At 41.8% G+C, this 19,383-nt stretch overlaps 1 protein-coding gene across 1 annotated transcript in view; it reads left to right on the top strand.

The window, feature by feature from the left end:
• The window catches only part of Appbp2 (amyloid beta precursor protein binding protein 2), a 46,453-nt gene extending 33,501 nt beyond the window's left edge, over positions 1-12,952 (top strand). The window contains exons 10-13 of the mRNA XM_028772348.1: positions 2,020-2,105; positions 3,908-4,098; positions 5,631-5,796; positions 8,468-12,952. Of these exons, the coding sequence (XP_028628181.1) occupies positions 2,020-2,105; positions 3,908-4,098; positions 5,631-5,796; positions 8,468-8,721 (697 nt within the window). The 3' untranslated portion in view covers positions 8,722-12,952. The remainder of the gene's footprint in view (positions 1-2,019; positions 2,106-3,907; positions 4,099-5,630; positions 5,797-8,467) is intronic.
• The last annotated feature ends 6,431 nt before the right edge of the window (positions 12,953-19,383 follow it).

The following is a 19,383-nucleotide window of genomic DNA, read 5'->3' as shown; positions in this document are numbered from 1 at the left end:
AAGGAAGGAAGGAAGGAAGGAAGGAAGGAAGGAAGGAAGGAAGGAAGCCAATTAAAAAAAAAGAAACCTGTAATATTTTGGAGGAAAATTGAAGCCAAAAATAGGCTGACATTATAGGACATACCTGCAATCCTAGCCGAATGCTGGGTCTGGAAGATCAAGAACTCCAGGTGCTTGGTACTGAGCATGCCAGTCTGAGTTCCATCTCTGAAATCCATCTGTGGAAGGAGAAAACCAACTCCAGCCAGCTCTCTTCTAACAGGGCCAGTCTGGGGCACGCTGTGAGTTCCAGACCAACTTAGGCTACACAGCAAGACACCTTTCTCCAGAAAAACCCAAACATTTCCAAAGGCAGACTTAACTTTGCAGGGGTTCTAGCTGTTACTCTGGCTGGCTTTATACTCTGGGTTCAAACAATCTACTTGCTTCTTCTTGAGAGCTGGGAATTTTAAATAAAACAAGATAAAAGGGATCACATTCTATGCTGTTTAATGTGTTTATGTCCAGAGCGACAAATCTAGAGACAGAAAGGGAATGATTCTCAGAGCTGGGGTTTTGGAAGGATGTGGGGACTGCTACATGTGTATTAAGACTCTTTTTTTCTTTTCTTTCTTTTCTTTTGTTTTTTTTTTGTTTTTTTTTTTGTTTTTGTTTTTCGAGACAGGGTTTCTCTGTGTAGCCCTGACTGTCCTGGAACTCACTTTGTAGACCAGGCTGGCCTCAAACTCAGAAATCTGCCTGCCTCTGCCTCCCAAGTGCTAGGATTAAAGGCGTACGCCATCACTGCCTGGCTCACTTTTTTTTTTCTTTTTAAGGTAATAAAAATGTCCTAAAATTGATCGCAGTGCTGGCTGTACTCATATTCTAAAAACCTAGTGCTCTTACTACCACTCAGGGTGAGGTGGGAAGATTGCCATGAATTTGAGGCCAGCCTAGGCTACTAAATAAAATATGTCTCAAAGAAAGCAACAGAGCTGAGGATAAGGCATTGTCATTATTATTAAAATTTTGTAGACAAGTTAAATAGCACTTTAATTAATAACCAAACTCAATTAGTGAATTGAAAACAAGTGGAGGTAAGTTTGAGGAACTAGAGAGATGGTTTAGTGGTTAAGAATGAATACTGTTTTTTCAGAAGATCTGAGTTTGATTTGAAGCACCTTTATCTGGTGACCTAGAACCTCTAAAGAAGTTTAGTTGTAAAATATAATAGGCAAGTGGGTTACCTTTTTTTTTGTGGGCGGGGCTGTGACCAGATAACCAGATGTTACTCTGGACAGAAACAGTGGAGAGGCCAGTGATTTGGGGCACTTTATATGCTCTGTTTAGTGACAGTGAGCCTTATGAGCATGTAGAGGGGAAAGTCCCACAGAGAGAAGAAAGAGCACATGCCAGAGTGGGCAAGCACGGGCTCATCTAGAAATGGCTGGGCGTGTGTGGCTGGGGTTGTTGTGAGCATGGCAGGAAATATTGTCAGAGAGTTGACAGAGAGAAGTTGAGTCTTATAGATCATAATGAAGACTTTGATCTTGAGGGAGATGAGAATACAACTGGTGTTAGAAGTTTAATTCACAACAAATTGAAATTTTGGAGCTGAGAATGAAGCTATGTTTGCTAGCAAGTTTGAGATCTTGAGTTTGATTTTCCGTCCAACAAAACAAAACTGATCCTTAAAACTTTTTTTTTTTTTTAAGACTTATATTTATATATCTATGTGTGTGCACCAAATGGTTGATTGCAAATGCCCATGGACGCTAGAAGAAGGTGCTGTCCTCTGGAGCTGAAGTTACAGCCATTTGTGAGCCACCTAATCAGTGTGCATTCTGGGACCTGAACTCAGGGCGTGTGGAAGAGGAACAAGTGCTCTTAATTGCTGAGCCATCTTCTGGCCCAAAAACTCTTTGATTCATTTTTATAGTTTTATTAGTATATTCTGTTAATGTTATAATATGTCTTCTTACTTTTTTTGAAATAACACTTTTAACTAAAGAGAGACACTAAACTATCTGTATATTGCAGATTTCATGCAGAAAGAGCCATTGGTATCATTACCCACATCCTACCTGAAGATCATCTTCTTTTGGCTTCTTCAAAGAGGGTGAAAGGTACCTTTGTGATCCAGTCTCCAATGGTTGTAAATTGATATGTGGCATAAATAAAATAAGGCTGCTAGATTGTATGGATATATGACTAAAATAGTTCCCTCAACTCTGCTTCACCTCTTTGATACAGCATTGTTGTTTGTTCATGTGTCTTCCTCCTGCTCTCCATTCCTTTCCTCTGAGTATGGCAGAGAGTGATGTAGGCTAGGCGGTTCCAGTGTCACAGTAAACTCAGGGCAGTTCCACAGGCTGGCTTACTTACAGTGCGGCATTCTTTTTTCTCAACTTGTAACTTTTCTCGTAATCCTCATCAATGCTTTCTCTTAATGCACTGATTCTGTTTTGACTGGATCACCTTTGTGGTACTTGTGTGCAGGTGGGTGAGTCTAACCCCAATACTGCGTTATCTTAGTTCAGTTTAACACCAGCAATTAAGTTAGATAGTAACGAGAAGAAATAAAGTTACCCAAAGCCTCACTAAAGCTGAATCACCATTTTGCTGATGACTTTAGTCCTTTCTTTCTTTAAAAAAGGTAATAAAGGCCCAGTGAGATGACCAAGGGCTGAGTGGCTGGCTGCCAGGCTTGTAGCCTAACGTCAGTCCTGCCGCACACGAGCAGGAGGGCTCCACATACAGGAGGTGGAGAGCTCACTACCTCCGTTGTTTCCTTACCTCTGTGCGCATGGCCGCACGCACACAAATCAATGTTGGGGGGAAAGTTAGCAATTCTTCAGCTTTATAACCTGATATTTTTTGCCTCTTATATCATGAGCATTTTTCCATTTTAATACACATAGGGACATACTTTTCCTCTAGGCTCCTTAATCTGTCCTCTGGTATTGAAACTGTTTTAAATGTTTGTTTTTTTTTTTAAATGCTGCCACAAGGTAGCTTTCTGTTCACTATCTTTATACAAATCAGTGTTAAGAAATTAAATTAGCTGGTGATATCTATATTCTTAAGATTTTGTATTGGGTTTGAAGTCCTGGAATGGAACTTTGAAATTAAAGTGTCTTTTGGCCTGATTGGGTTGGTCGAGTAAGAGGAAGGAAGCTGGGTTTTGTTTTTGCTTTCTCAGTTATGTTTGGTTAGAGAGTTTGTTTTATAAAGGCTGGTTGCAGAATTGTCAGACGTGCTTAAAGCATTCCTTGGCGGTTGGATAACTTTAACTTTCATGTCTCCTATAATTTTACTCTTTATTTTTTGTTTATTTATTTGTCTGGTTTGTTTTTTTGAGACAAGGTCTCATATAGTTTAGGCTGCCCTTGAATCAGTTTTGCAGCCTTGGGCTCCCAGTTGCCGAGGCTAGCCTTAAACAAACTCCCAGTCCTGCTGCCTTGGCCTCCCGGTTGCATTCAAGACCATTCCCAAACAAAGCAAAGTTCCATCTACAAAAGGCAGCAGGCTAACACAGTAGAAGCTGATTCTGCAAAATAATCTAAGGTACAGACACCATTTTCCCCTTGATTTAAATGAATAGTTTGTATAAATAGAACTTTCCCAAAAGTGTACTGTTGAAGGAGTCATGGGACTGACCACAGCTGTACACATGTGGAATCTCAGCACTAGAAAGAAGTTGAGGCAGGAAGATTGCCGTGAATTCAAAGCCAGCCTGGTATAGATCAAGATCCCAAGGAAAAAAAAAACCCACAAATGTGGAAAGCTTTGATCTTGGCCAGTCCTTAACCACAGTCAGTTATGTATTCAATACTCAGTAAATACTACAGTCCTTAATTTTCAGTTAAATGTTGGGCCCTTGGGAAGTGGGTTTGAGGGTTGTTGATGTGTGGCTTTCTTGGTCCAGCACTGATTTTAGAGGAGATTGCAATTGACTGTCACAACAAGGAGACGGAGCAGAGGCTGCTTCAGGAAGCACATGACCTGCACTTGTCCTCACTGCAGCTCGCTAAGAAAGCGTTTGGAGAGTTTAATGTACAGACTGCAAAGCACTATGGTAACCTTGGAAGACTTTATCAGTCAATGAGAAAATTTAAGGTAAAAAGGCTTTATATTCTTTATTTCTGAATTCTTTATTAAGTAAATTTAAAGTAATAAATCTTCAGTAATCTTAAATAATAAAGCATACAATTGCTTTACCTAACCCCAAAGGAGCTGAGAAAATAGCTAGTGTAGAAACCCTGCAGTAAGATTAAAAGTGAGATTACAGAGACAAGACCGTGACAAAAGGTTTCAGATCCAAAAAGCTGGTGTTATTGTAGACAGGCTCAGTCATAGCTCTTAGAGCAGTATGTTCAGGTCTTAGCAGAAGGTCTAACCTATAATAAGTATTCAGAGATGCCAGATTCTAGTAGTGACACTAGAGTTAATTTTATAGCTATTAAGAATTAGGAACTACAAAATCTAGCAATACACTTAAACTAATTTTCTTTCGGAATTTTCGGTTTTAGTTAATAATAATAGTACATTCCTTTAAGTTTAATACTTGAAAGGCTGAGGCAAGGGGATTATTAGTTTGGTGCCAGCCTGGGCTATATAGGAGCTCTAGCACCTTCCACCCCCTTGTCTTTCCATATCACCACAGCTTATGCATGTCATTAGGCAGTAAAATCAAAGAACATCATATACCTTTTCCTAAAGCTGCTGATAAAAAACAATACTGGTTTTGGTAATTTGCACTAAATTGATGGCAGTGATGGCCCTAAAGCCTAAGGTGATAAAGGTAGAAATTATATGGCATTCTAAGCTAGGAGTGGGGATACATGTCTGCAGTCAGGTATACATGCACATGTCTTCGTAAGTCAATACCACCTTAACAAGTTAAGTTAATTTTAGGGATATAGTAACTCAAATTATTACTATTATTTGACAGGGTCTCACTGTATAGATCTGGCTGTCCTAGAAATCACTATGTATAGACCAGGCTGGCCTCAAACTCAGACTGGTATGCCTCTGCTGGAATTGAAGGTGTATGACCACCCACCTTCATATTCGTTTCAGGAAGCTCTTTACTGCTCTTTAAAGATTTTGTTTATTTATTTGATTTATATGGGTACACTGTAGCTGTCTTCAGACACACCAGAAGAGGATATCAGATCCCATTACAGATGGTTGTGAGCCACCATGTGGGTGCTGGGAATTGAACTCAGGACCTCTGGAAGATCAGCCAGTGCTCTTAACCACTGAGCCATCTCTCCAGCCCTTTACTGCTCTTTTTTATTTTGATGGGTTTGTTGTTTTTGTGACAGCATCTTGTCTATGTAGCCCAGGTTGGCTTTGAATTGCCAGTCCTACTGCCTCTGCCTGCCTGTGGTTGGAAATACAGACATGTATTCCCACACCTAGCTTAGAATGCCTTAGGCTTTAGGGCCATCACTGTTATCAGCTTGGTGCAGATTACCAAAACCAGTAATGTTTTTCATCAGCAGCTTTCGGAAAAGGCATGTGATGCTCTTTGACCTTAACTTCCTAATGACATGCATAAGCTGTGGTGATATTTAGAACAAACCTACCATTGAGGAGAATTGTCCTGAGAAAAATCTAATGTTCCACTTGGCCTGTTTTTTCAGGAAGCTGAAGAAATGCATATAAAAGCAATTCAGATTAAGGAGCAACTCCTTGGTCAAGAAGATTACGAAGTGGCCCTTTCAGTGGGACACCTGGCATCTCTGTATAATTATGACATGAATCAGTATGAAAATGCTGAGAAACTGTACCTGCGGTCAATAGCTATTGGTATGTTACCTTTCTGTCTTCCTCAGGGCTCTAGAGAGCATGTCTGTGCTCTTAGATCCGCTGACAAGTGTGTCCCTCACCAGGCAGCCAGAGCTGAGCACAGAGCCTCCTGCAGTCTCCTGTCAGTCTCTTCCTCCGCACTGAAGCCAACAAGCAGGGTGTGTGGTAAAGGCCACCATTTAAGGTGTGCACCTGCTGCTGCCCCTGAGCCTCATGCCATCTGCAGGTCTCACATCTTTACCTTACTGCATTGCTGCATCACGGTCACTTGGTCACTTCCATGACTAAGGAATGTTATACTGGATTTGTGTGTCATCATTATCTAGTCTTCGATGAATAAACACACAGAGTGTTTGCATTGTTGTCATTTGACAGTATTAACTCATTGTATGAAATTGCTGTTGAGGTCATTTTGAATTGTCTGGTATTGTTGATTCAGGAATTTCTTCATATACTGTAACTGAGCCCTCTTGGTCACCTGTGCTGCAAGGTCACTCATCCTGTGGCTTGTTTTCTTGAGAGCACCCGGAAAGGATGGTTCATTTTATTTTAGTTAGTTGGCATTGTCACGGGGACTTGTAGCTCCTGCTTCCTCCTAAGTGCTGGGATCCAGGCATGTGCTACCACACCCAGCCCAAGGACACCTGGGATTTTATCGAATGCCTTTTTGTCTTCTTTTAATTTATCATTAGTACCTTTTAAATTTCGTTTGAGGGATTTTGTTTTTTCTACCAGTTATGAAGGCACTCTGCTAAAAGATCATCCTCTGGACACTTCACTGTGTTCATGTTTTGATCTGCAATCCTAAAATTAACTTGTTCATCTTAGAAGAAATTTTCTTATTTCTGTGCATAAATATAGTTGACTTGGGACCATTTCTTACTAGCCTGTCCTTTCCCCTTTGCTGTCTCTGTCACAAACAGTGGTCCATATATTTGAGTGTTAACCATTATATGTTGACTTACTTGATAAATCCAAGTAGTGGAAATGCTAATGTTCTTAGAATCAAAAATTCATAGGTAAGTATTTTCCTTGTGATGTGTAGTCCTTAGCTTCTTCTACCTCATCCTCAGCATCTGCTTTGGGTGACCAGTCTCATTTGTTTATGGTGTATTTTTCTATTTATGATTTTACACATGTGCACATGAATAAGTATTTTCTTATATTCCCTATTATATTTTCTACAAGATAAGAGTCTTGAGATGTCTCTGTGCTGCTGGGTTTTTCTGTTGCTGTGACAGAAGCACCATGACCAACGGCCGCTTGGGAGGAAAGGGTTCATTTCAGCTCACACTTAGGTCACACCCATCATTGAGTGACGCAGTGGCAGTAGCTCAAGGCAGGAACCACAGAGGAACTCTGCTTGCTGACTAGCTTACTGGCTCACTCGTGTCTAGCTAGTTTTCTCTCATAGCCCAAGATACTACCTGTGTAAGGTACCGCGCACTATAGCCTGGCTTTTGCACATCAGTCATCAGTCAACATATCTTGCAGACAGTGACTACAGGCCAAACTGATCCAAGCAGTTCCTCAGTTTTCTTCTTCCTAGGTGTGACTACAGAGTTGTATCAACTTTTTTTTATTTTCTTGGTTTTTCGAGACAGGGTTTCTTTGTGTAGCCCTGGCTGTCCTGGAACTCACTCTGTAGACCAGGCTGGCCTCGAACTCAGAAATCTGCCTGCCTCCTAAGTGCTGGGATTAAAGGCGTGCGCCACCACCGCCCGGCCAAGTTGTATCAACTTGAGAAGCAAAACTCTGTGGCCAGTAGTGGGGCACACCTTTAATTCTAGCTCTCAGGAGGCAGAGACAGACAGATCTCTGGGAGTTGGAGGCCAGTGTGGTCTACAGATTGAGTTCCAGAGCAGCCAGGGCTACATAGTGAAGCCCTGTCTTGAAAAGCCAAAAACCAAAACAAAATTAGTTAGAAATGATAGTGCATGCCTTTAATCCCAGTACTGGAGAGGCAGAGGCTGTGATTAGATCTTGAGTTTGAGGCCAGCCTGGTCTATATAGTGAGTTCCAGAACAGGCAGGGCTACACATAAAGATTCTGTAAATCCTCCATATTACTTTAAAATATCCTTAAAATCATTAGTCCTAAACCTGAACTTTTAGACTGGTAAAGCTTTTGACTAGGCTTATCAACCTAGATGACTTGGATTCTTTCTGGAGAACTCACATGATAGAAGGAAAAGAGATTCCTGAACGGTATCCCCAGGCCTCTACTCACGTGCTATAGCTCGAGCACCTGAGTACACACAAACATGCACGTGAATTAAGTACACACTTTTTTTAAACCTGTGAAATTTATTTTTGTTTTCTTGTAAAGCCAACTCCTTGAAGTCTTAGAAATGTCGCAGGGATGAGAGTAGTTAAGAGGCAGTGGTAGAGGGACTGTATCTGTTTCCTTCCATAGGACTAAAACCACGCCAGCCTACTTAAAGAATAGAACCCATGCCAGGTGGTGGTGGCGCATGCCTTTAATCGCAGCACTTGGGAGGCAGAGGCAGGGGGATCTCTTGAGTTCGAGGACAGCCTGGTCTACAGTGTGAGTTCTAGAATGGCCAGGGCTACACAGAGAAACCCTGTCTCAAACAAAAAGCCAATTATATTGAAATTTAAACAAAACATTATTGTAATATTTGATCTACGTCTTTTTTATGTTGCTTTAGGGAAGAAACTGTTTGGTGAAGGCTACAGTGGACTAGAATATGATTACCGAGGCCTCATTAAACTTTACAACTCCATTGGGAATTATGAGAAAGTGTTTGAGTATCACAACGTTCTGTCTAACTGGAACCGGTTGCGAGATCGACAGTATTCAGTGACCGATGCCCTTGAAGACGTCAACAGCAGCCCCCAGTCCACTGAAGAAGTGGTGCAGTCCTTCCTGATGTCTCAGAATGTTGAGGGACCAAGCTGCTGAGGAACAGCCTCAGCTAACAATTACCTTTTCCCAGATTCCAGGGAATTCATACTGTGAAATCAAAACCATGTTGTTTTTAGGGCTGGCATTTGCATTGAAACACTGGTCCAGTCCATCGAAGACCCTATTTCGGGTAGTCCTGTATTGCAGTTCCTATAGAATAAGCATATATTGAGTTATATCAGCATGTGCCGCGTGTGTAAGTAGTCCCACATTCTCACCCTAGTAGAACAACAGGAAACCTTTTTTTTTTCTTTTTAAAAAATAATTCGTTTTTCAGAAAGTCTGAAAGAAAAAAAAAAGAACCCCTAAATAAAACTATTTAAGAGTTTAAAAGAGTTGCATTCTTATTATGTAAGGATGATTTCAAAAACTTTTTAACATATAATTAATTCTTCCATGTGGAGGTATTCAATACTGTATTGTAAGGAAATTTTATGGAAAACTTTATATGCAGTATAGAAAAGTAACACAGGTACTAATAAGGTGGGGAGGAGCACCCTGATGTAGTTTTGGCCATCTTTCCCAGATCAGGGCATACAGCCATTCCAGAACTCTGTCTCAGTGACAGACTGTCAGATTCATCTAACTGGACCAGTGTTGATCTGTCAGTCACAGAACACTGGGTAGACCAGCAGTTCTAACTCTGTTTTTGGTACCATGGTAAGATGCTCCAAAGTGTTTGCTAACAGGACCAGAAGGATCTAAAAGGACCAGGCAACTGTGGAAGGTGTTACTTGGACCAGAGGCTTTCCATTGTTCTTTAGTGACTGCACTTGCCTTTTCCAGTAGAATGATTTCATTTAGGTAGAATGCAGAGTACTAATGCAAGAGTTTTATATTTGCATCATAGATACCAAACGATGGGATGTGGGTAACGTCAGTAGCAAATCTTTAGTCATGGTGCATAGATGGCAATGCCTGCCATAAGCACATCTGTAACCATCTCTGTAGCCACCTCATTTTAATCTCTGCCCTGATACTCCATGTAGTTAACAAATATACTGGCTAAGAGTCATGAAATAAGTCATGTTCAGAAGAGAATTTTAGGTTTACTGTATGGTTTGTGGGGATTAAAAAGATGAATGCACACAAAAGAAAGTCTTAGAAAATTCATCATTGAAAATAATAGTCATTTTAACCGAAATACGTGACTCCAATTGAAAGATCCTCCAGTTACAATGTCTGTTTCATTGATTGGGGCTTTGATTTTTCTAAGTTTTTAAAGCTAGCCAGACTTTTTAATGTGGAGCTAATACTCAGTTCCTAAGTTATTATAACATGTAACAAAAAGAAACAAAAAGATCTTTTGCTGTTACCTCAATTCTTAGCACAGTGGCCCATCTGGTCTGGTACCTCTGTAGTTAAGAATCTGGGTTTCTCCCCTATTTTCAGGGGCTTCTGACTTGGCTGTTAGATACACTACTCCTGCTGATGCTCGGAGTATTAAGTGTGTGGGTGTGTGTCAGATTTTGTTCTTTTAGCATGCTTGTTGGGTGAGGGGAAAACAGTTATCATGGAGAGTACAGAAACATTACTTAAGAATTTAGCTTAAACATTTTTTTTAACTTCCCAATTTTAACTTTGTTTGAAATTGCGATTTTCAGTCTTAGTGATAAGCCAGTGTGGTTAGGTCTTTAGAAGGAACCTTAGTGAGGATGCCCCCAGCAAGTGAGGCAAGCTCTCATCCTGACTCAGCAGCTTTGGGTTCAGAGACTTGAATTTATTCCTCAAACTGAATTTCCTTTAAAATTCTTCAAAGAATTCAGTTTGGCGCACTTGTAGTTTATACAGCTGGCTCCCCTCTCTTAATTACAGTCCCGTGAGAGTCACCTTCATTACCAGGTAGTCTGTGTGACCCAGGAGTAGCATTTCTCAGTTACTCGGCGGGAGCCTCCCTCACAAGCCTATATACTTAATACCTCCAAAGACAGTTTGAGGATAGGCTTTTTGTATACTTTTATTGGATATCTAGAGTCCTGTGGTATGTTTGTGGTCTAGGAATGTCATGGTAAATTGTTTTTCAATAAATGTTTTAAAACTTAAGTTTCCACATGAATTATTTTTATTTAATCTTCATTTTTGGTGTTGTGCACATACAGTGTTTTGTAGTCCGATAACTCGTCTTCCTTAGCTCAGTTCACACTTAACTCATCCTCAGTGATAAAGTAACCTGATCTTAGAAGCCTGTGATTACAGGGTGATGATGTCAGCTGACAACCAGCCCCAGCCCCGCCTCCAGCACGTCCTTGTCAGCCACTCCGTCTGACCACTCCTTTAATACAGTTTTCTGTAAGTTAGTAAAGGTTAACCTAATGCCCACACTCTAACACTCTGTCTTAGTGATATGACTTGATATGTTCTGATTCTAGTGAAAATATTCCCCTAATCATTTCAAGGCTGGGATTCATCCCTCAGCAAGGTTGATGTAGTGAGACGAACACTGCCGTGATTTTATTTTATAAATGTATTAAAGCAGGGTGTGGTACATATGTCAGTGTTCAGGAGGCTGAGTGAGGTAAGGTGTTGAGTTCCAGGCAGCCTGGGCTACAAAGGGAGATCTGTCTCCAAACTCAAAGAAAAAACTGAATAAAACTTACCTCAGAATAAACAGTAGCTTGCATGTAATTTTACATAAGGGCCTATGATCTCATCCTCCCCTGAATTCCCTATTCCTACAGTCTGGTGCTATTCCATTTGGGGGCATGAGGAGCTTGTGCATGTGACCCAGGTGAGTCACGATTCCATTTAATAGCGCCAACTGAGTTTTTAGTGCACAATACTTATGGGTCCTCAAACTAGACTTTACCCTGAGGATTTAGACCTTTCTCCATCACTGTACATTGTTTTTATAAACAGCTCACCTGCACCTGCCCAGGTACTGCTGCTTGTGAGAATCAATGGTTTGAATGGAGCCCTTTGTCATAGACCATGAGAATGGCTCATCAGGACAGGAAGCTGCACGTCCTGGCACAAGGTTCAATCCCAACTCCATGGGAGGCTGAGACAGGAGGATCGCTTGAGATTCCCCCAGGACAGCTAAGTAAGAAGACCCTGTCTCAAGAAATGCAGTAGTGTGGCAGCTGCCAGCTTGGAAGTCTTGAGAGACCATTGAACTTGTCCTTATAGACTAAACATGATGCAAGCCTTTGGCCAAAACTGCAAATTCAAAGAATGTTTGCTAAGTAACGGGTGATGTTAGCTGCCACCTTTTTTCTTTTTTTAGAGTTTTTAGCCTTGCTGCTTCCAATCTTCTTTTTCTGGATGGCAAAGTTACTACTGGAAAAAAAAATATTTATAATTACTGAATTTTAAGAGTTTTATTTTGTTTTAGAAATTAACACTTTTCACCTCTTGGCTTTAGAGGACTTAAGATTAGCTGGAAAAAAGATTTAAGTAGAACGTTTGGATTAGTGTACAGAACTTAACACTAGTATTTCTTTTGTCCCCAAATCTCAGGAATGTTTTAGGCAGAAAACTGGCTTTTCCCTTGACGGTGATTTGAAGGAGAGTGCTTTAGGATGGATTAAATAACATGATTATTGATTAAAAATAACATGATTATTGATTAAATAACATGATTATTGATTGCAGTTCTAGGTATCTGTAGCATGAGTGGCCTTAATGAGTTTGTTGAAGTGCACATGTTTTTCAAAAGTAAAATTTAAGATTAAATATATATGCTATATATAGATATCTAGGAAACTTGGTTGTGGTGCACAAAGTGTTGAATCACTGAATTGCAGGTACCATTTGTATAACATCACTTGTTTCTGTATATTCCTTTTATGGGAAAATATGTTGCCATGGTGACTAAAACTTTTCAATTTAGTTTTACTTTTATGTGAATGAATGCTACCTTTTATTAAATATTACCAGGTCAGTACTATTTTTATACCTTATTAAGTAACAGGGGTTTTAGTTTAATAGACTGAAAATAAAAAGAAAAACCCTTAATGGAATAATTACAAATGAATCACTAACATTCTTTACAGGAAAATCCCCACGACTAGTGCCGCAGTAATTTCTATAGTAATATCTCTGGTCATTATTCAATTCTGAAGACAGCTCATTGAGTCAGAACAGCCTTTCATACCATTTTCACTTGTAGTGCTCACCATTATTTGTAACTATTAAACCACACTAAGTATGTTTGTAACCAGCATTGTGATATATATCATGTACTTGTATTGCTAAATGAATTATTGACCTAATAAATAGTGTTCCTGCATTCATAGTGTATGTTTCCAATTGAGTTCTGATTGCTTTGGGGTAGAATTTTAGTTTTTTAGTTTGTAGACCATGTGAGAGAAACTTGGAGCTAGAACAACAGTGCTCCTGTTCAAGAAAAAGTAGCTGTGCTGCAGAGGCTCACAGCAGATCTGCCGCTGTGCTCACGGCAGCCCCTGGCATTCATTGACATCTTTAGAGGAGAGTGCCGGTTGCTCTTCAGCAGCCTTCCTACTACAGCAAGCTGTGGATGGTTAAGACACTGGGTAGAGTTCAGTTGAAACTATGACAGAATTCTCCAGTCCCCCCCATATCTGGGTTTCAGTTCCAACTTTCCCTCCATTGTAAGGATTTTAACCCTCTTTTCCACATACGAAGTAGATCTTTGAAAGAGAACCCTACCATGAAACAACCAGTCAAAAGGATTACAGGAAATGAGGCCACATTTTAAATGTTTTGAAATATGTGTCTGTCTCTTCAGGGCAGAAGTGGTGTCATGTACCTTGGAGCTGGATGTCCGTGCAGGTGGTTGTGAGCCACCATGACACATAGGGAAGATGTTGGGCACCAAACTCTGGTCCTCAGAAGAACAGCTTCTCACCTACTTTACCATTGTGCTGTCTTCCCAGCCCAAAGGCCTCAGTTTGAAATTAATGTGAAGCCAAGTACCTTGGACAGAAACTTGCTCTAGCCTGCACTGTACTGCTTGCTTTCTCTGCAATATTAAATTAATTTTTTTTTTTTTTTTTTTTGGTTTTCGAGACAGGGTTTCTCTGTGCAGCCCTGGCTGTCCTGGAACTCACTCTGTAGACCAGGCTGGCCTTGAACTCAGAAATCCACCTGCCTCTGCCTCCCAAGTGCTGGGATTAAAGGCATGTGCCACCACCGCCCGGCTTGCAGTATTAAATTTACACATCTGTCTTTGTCACGAGTGCAGCATGTGACTCCAAATTTTGTTAGAGCACTTCCCATGTAGTCTCAATAGCCAGTAATCCTCCTGATATCTGTATTATTTAACAAATAGGATATAGCTTACTCTGAGATAGATACGTCTAAGTATATTAGCAAACTACAGATACCAAATATAGAGACAAATTCAAGGTGGTCTGCATGTAGTTACAGTGCATGAGGATTGAGTCCCAAGGCACCGCCTCCCAGATGAACACAACCTGGCGAGGGTATGGAGGAATTGGTTCCTGTGCACCTAATTCCTGTGGGAATGTGAAATGCCCAGTGCTATCCAAAACAATATGGAGGATCCTCAAAAACATTGAACTATATTTGCCATGTGATCCAGCAATTCTACTGGAAGGATTTCAAACTATCTTTACGTCGAGGTCTATAGCAGCATTAACAGTCAAAGAAGGACCTCAAATATCTGTTCCTGTATGAACAGATAAAATGTGGCATCCTAAAAATGAAACCTATTTTTTTAAAAGAAAGTATGGACTGACAAGATAGCTCAACAGGTAAGGATGCTTGCAACCAAGCCTGACAACTCAGATTCCAACTCTCTGAAAGACTCCCTCAGGTTGTCCTCTAGCTAACATGCACCTTGCCACACCTCCCTCTCACCGATAACATACATACATATATATATTACAATAACATTCATGGACGTCCATATGCTAAGAAGCCAAACAGCTGAGGGAAAGTCAAGACACATGAGGATCAGTTCATGATCATTCTTGGCTACATACCAAGTTGGAAGCCAGTCTAGGCTACATGAGACTTTGTCTCAAAATGACAACAAAGCCAAATAAAATGACCATATAATTTCAGTGTTCACAGAAGCTGTGGGGAAGGGAAAATGGGAAATGGTTGTGTTGTGTTAACAGTTTCCATTTCACACCATGAGGAAGTTATAGAGACTGGCTGCACAGAAAATGGAAACATAATTAGAATAAAAATGGTTAAGATGTGACACATTGAAGGCAGGAGTATAATATAGTATGTCTTATGTATATTTAGGACTTTGTTTTTTTACATTTAGATTTCTTTTTTTAATGCTTTTAGTCTCTCTAGGCAGGAAGAGGTGTCTCAATGGGTACAGACCCTTGGCATGAAGCCTCCAGTACTCACATTGGAAGAGAATCAACTCCTGTAAGTCGTCCTCCACAAGCATGCCCTTGTAAGTGTGGGCACGCAGTCAATAAAGTACAAAACATTTCTCTTGAAATTTGCCTGGCAGTTAAGTCAACCATGAAACATTTGGAAGAATAGCCATGAAGACCAGGAGCCAGTGTGCACTCTAAGTACTTGAGAAACAGGAGCAGGGGGTGGGGTGGGATTGGGTTTCTATGCCAGTCTACACAGTGAGTTTCAGTCCAGGCCAGAGCTACACATACAAATAAATGTAAAACAACTACAACAAAAAACAGTTTCTTTCCAAATCTGTTACTTCCAATTTTGTTTGGAAATAGTTTCCTCAGTTGGTAAGAGTTTGTGCTTGCTCTTTTTAATTAAATTTCAACACAAAATACAGAACTAATCCAGAAAATAGAATAGAAATTTCAGGAAATAGACCCAAGTAAGCTAAGAATTTGATATAGAAGAGCTATATATGGCCATATAAGAGATGTCTTTGCCCTAAATGCTACAGTCTATAAATACATACACACACACGCCCCTGGACAAGTGTCCAATCAATTGAAAAGCACACACACGCTGGATTCTTACTTCACAACATCAACCAAAACTAAGCTTAGGTGGATCAGAGGTTTAGAACAAACACTGAAACTGGAATGCCAGGAGAAAATGTGAATTTTAAATATTCTCAATGAAGATATCCTTCCAAAGTCATTAAGGCCCATAAAACAAAAGACATTCTTAGCTATAAAAAAGGCAGTGGTGTGTGTGTGTGTGTGTGTGTGTGTGTGTGTGTGTGTGTGTGTGTCTACATCCAAGAGAGGAGGAGGGCACTAAAAACTTAAGAGTTGAGAAGCCTTGATGGTGGGTTCCTGGCTCCCTGTGTGCCAACCCTGCAGCCTGCTTCCCTGTTCTGCCTTGGGGAAATCTAGCTCACAAGTTAGACACAGAAGTCTGATGAGGAGGGACACAAAGCCCACCCACCCCCTTCTGAACTACAAGTGTGGAGAGGAGAGTTGTTACGGAGAGACTGGAGCAGCCATGCGGGCTGGGCTCGGAGTGGGCTGGGCGGTGATGAGCCATCACAGTTCCGGTAAGGAGCCTTTTCCACGTCACTTTAGGGAGGAGCTGGAAATCCGGCTCAGTTGGTAATGGTGCGCACCTAGCGTTCATGAAGCCACGGGTCTCATCTCTAGCACTGCTTAAACTAGGTATGAATGTGATGCCTTTAAGTCCAGAACTAGATGGGTAGGGGCAGGACAATCGAAAGTTCAGGTTCAATCTTGACTACTTCGGGAGTTCAAGGTCATACAATTGCAGGTCCATCTACTTGGGAGGCTAAAGCAGGAGGACCATTTGAACTAGGCTGTCAAAGGCTAGTCTGAACAATTAAACCAAATGTTACACGCCTCCACCCCCCAAAAAATCCCTCAGAGAAGCCCTCTTCTCTGGAAGGCCCCCTCCTGAGGCCTGCGGCCAGGACATTGGTGAGGCTTTTTGGCTTTGATCTTTTGTTTTTGTTTTTCCCTTGGCATTAGCTTTACCATAAGAGCACAGAGAAACATTATCTTAACATATTATCCATACTAACTCCTCTTCCATACAGCTTCCCTAGCTCCTCTCTGACATCCTTACCGCTACCACTACAAAGTCATACTTTGAGTCGGAGACACCTTAGCTGAGAACATGCCACTAACTTTAGGAATAATGCATTCGAGGGCTGAAGCAGTGGATTAGCAGTTAAGGGCACTGGCTGCTCTTGTAGAAGACCTGGGTTCAGTTCCTGGCATCCACATAGCAGCTCACACCGGAACTTGTTAGTTCTTAGTCTAGGGGATTTGGCGCCATCTTCTGGTCACAGAGGGCACAAGGTACACATGCCTTGGGCTTGGAATCAGGCCCACAACACTCAAACATTTAAAACAATCAACCAATCAATCAACAATACATTAGTCTCCCAGTTGTTTACATGTCATGAAAAATGTCAGGCTGGCCAAGATCAGGAGTTAGAGTGTCACTGTGTGCTACCACTTGCAGCCAGTAGGTCATCAGCACCAAGCCTAGTCCCTACACTTCCAGTACAGGAGACACCACCTTTATTCTTGGGGCTTTCTTTTCTCCTCTAGACAGTAGTTGGAAAAAGTGCTGTTTAGGTATACTCTTTCATTTGTTAATTCAACAGAATTTTTAAGTGACTAATACGGTCTGTGCACTATTATAATTGCTTAGGGTTTATCTACTGATAAACAAGTTAGTTGTCTTCTGGCCACATGAAAATTTAATTTAAAAATGTAAAACTTTGTCGGGCAGTGGTGGTGCATGCCTTTAATGTCCTGGCCAGCAGGGCATTAAACAGGGGTCCAGGGAGGTCACCTGAAAGAGAGTGGGGTGGGGGGAACAGGCAAAGATGCAAAGAATGGCAATCTGTCTATAGTCTGATCAAATTGCAATTTTTACTTTTTCACACAGGGATTATATACACAAAAAAGGCAGGATGTGGGGAAGGAGATGACGCAGGAGCGTGGGTATTCGGGGGGAGTATAGATATCTTCCAGAACAGAGTATCAGCTGGGTGAAGGTTCAGGGAACATGTCACTATGACTCGTTCTTATCTAAGTTGGTACTATCCACCAAGGCTACCTATTTACAAGGTCTATGACTATTGACGCTGGCAACTTTCCACCAAAGCTGCTTGTTTACAATAGCTTCTAGCCATCTGTTTCAGTATTTTTCCACAGAGACCCAAGACTTTGTGTTTAGCAGGCGTGTATGTCAGGCCTATTGCTGATTTTTAGGCCTATGGCTGTTTTTAGGCCTTCAGTGTATAAGCAGGGCTGCCCCTGACACTTTAATCCCAGCACTTGGGAGGCAAAGGCAGGTGGATTTCTGAGTTCGAGGCCAGCCTGGTCTACAGAGTGAGTTCCAGGTCAGCCAGGGCTCCACAGAGAAACCATGTCTCGAAAAACCAAAATAAACAAACAAACAAACAAACAAATAAATAAATAAAAGTAAAACTTTCCTCTTTGTAAGTTTATTATTTCATGTATCTTGTCACAGTAATATAGAATTGAAACAGCGACATGTTGACAGACTTGAGAAAAGCAAGGGTTAGAACAGCTGTGGGAGTGGATCAGAGGGCATCTAGCAGATAACTTAGGCTTCCTTTGTATTGTTTAGTTTATTTTGAGACAGGCTAAGTTATGTTGCTCAAGCTGTCCTAGAACTCCCTGTCCTGCCTTACCACCCCATCACTGAGATTAGAGGTGTGCACCATCAAGGCAGAGCTGACTCTGACTTCAGGTGAATTGAGGAACGTTGGAGTTTTAAGCAGAGAAACCTGTGATCTGCCGTTTTAGAATTCTAAGATCGTACTGCGTCTGAGGAAAGAGCTCAGAGGACACCAAACCCAGCTTCCCCTGATGCCCTTAGGGAGAGCTCCCCAGCCCTTTCTACTGGGCTTTTTGCGCGCGGCAGCCAGGTTGGAAGGCAGCGGTACTCCGGTACTCCCCACAGTTCCTGTAGGTGGCGGTGCTGCCCCACGGATCATGACCAGCACTCTGGTTTGCTGGGAGCCCCTCCTCATCACGCAGTTTCCGGTAGGCTGCCCCTCTCTTGCAGGCCTCCTGCGTTGTCAAAATTGTTATGAACCAGCCGGGCAAGGGCTCTCGCAGTCCCTTGGGCTTCGGGGAAGCACTGGGTTAAAGTAAGAGCGAGCTGGGCCGGCACCACGTGACCCTCCTGCTTCACACATTTACCCTGGTCCTAAAGTACCGGGTTCCCATAGGCTGTGCCTTGGGCAGGGTCCTCATTCACTTGTCGCTGTGTTTACAAAAACAGGGAGAGGGAGGAAGGGAGGAGGGAGAGGAGGGGGAGAAGGGGGACGCGGGGGGGGCGGCGCCGGAGGGGGAGAGGGAGTGGGAGGGGGAGAGGGAGAGGGAGAGAAGAGAAAGAGAAGAAAAAAAGATACAGGAAAGCTGAGAGCGAGTGATGCAGAGCGAGTGATGCACGCCTTTAGCATTAGCACTGAGAAGGCAGAGACAGGCAGACCTCTGTGATTTTGAGACCAACCTGAGATTTTGAGAGCATTAGGTTAGCCAAAGATATACAGATAAACCCTGTCTCATCAAACAAACAAACAAAATCACTGGGCCTCGGAGGCTGGAGAGAGAAGGCTATCAGCGGTTACGTGTGCTTCTTGCCTTTCCAGAGGAAGATGTGGGTAGTGGGTATTCCCAGCATCCACATCAGCTGGCTCACAACTACTTACAAACCTCCGGGTCCAGAGAATCCTACATGCTACACACACACACACACACACACACACACACACACACACAGAGGGAG

The sequence above is a fragment of the Grammomys surdaster genome, unplaced genomic scaffold (genome assembly GCF_004785775.1).
Source record: "Grammomys surdaster isolate TR1022 unplaced genomic scaffold, NIH_TR_1.0 213, whole genome shotgun sequence".
NCBI classification, from domain to species: Eukaryota; Metazoa; Chordata; class Mammalia; order Rodentia; family Muridae; genus Grammomys; species Grammomys surdaster.
Note: the sequence above shows the minus strand (reverse complement) of the source record. Positions and strands in the feature narration are given on the sequence as shown.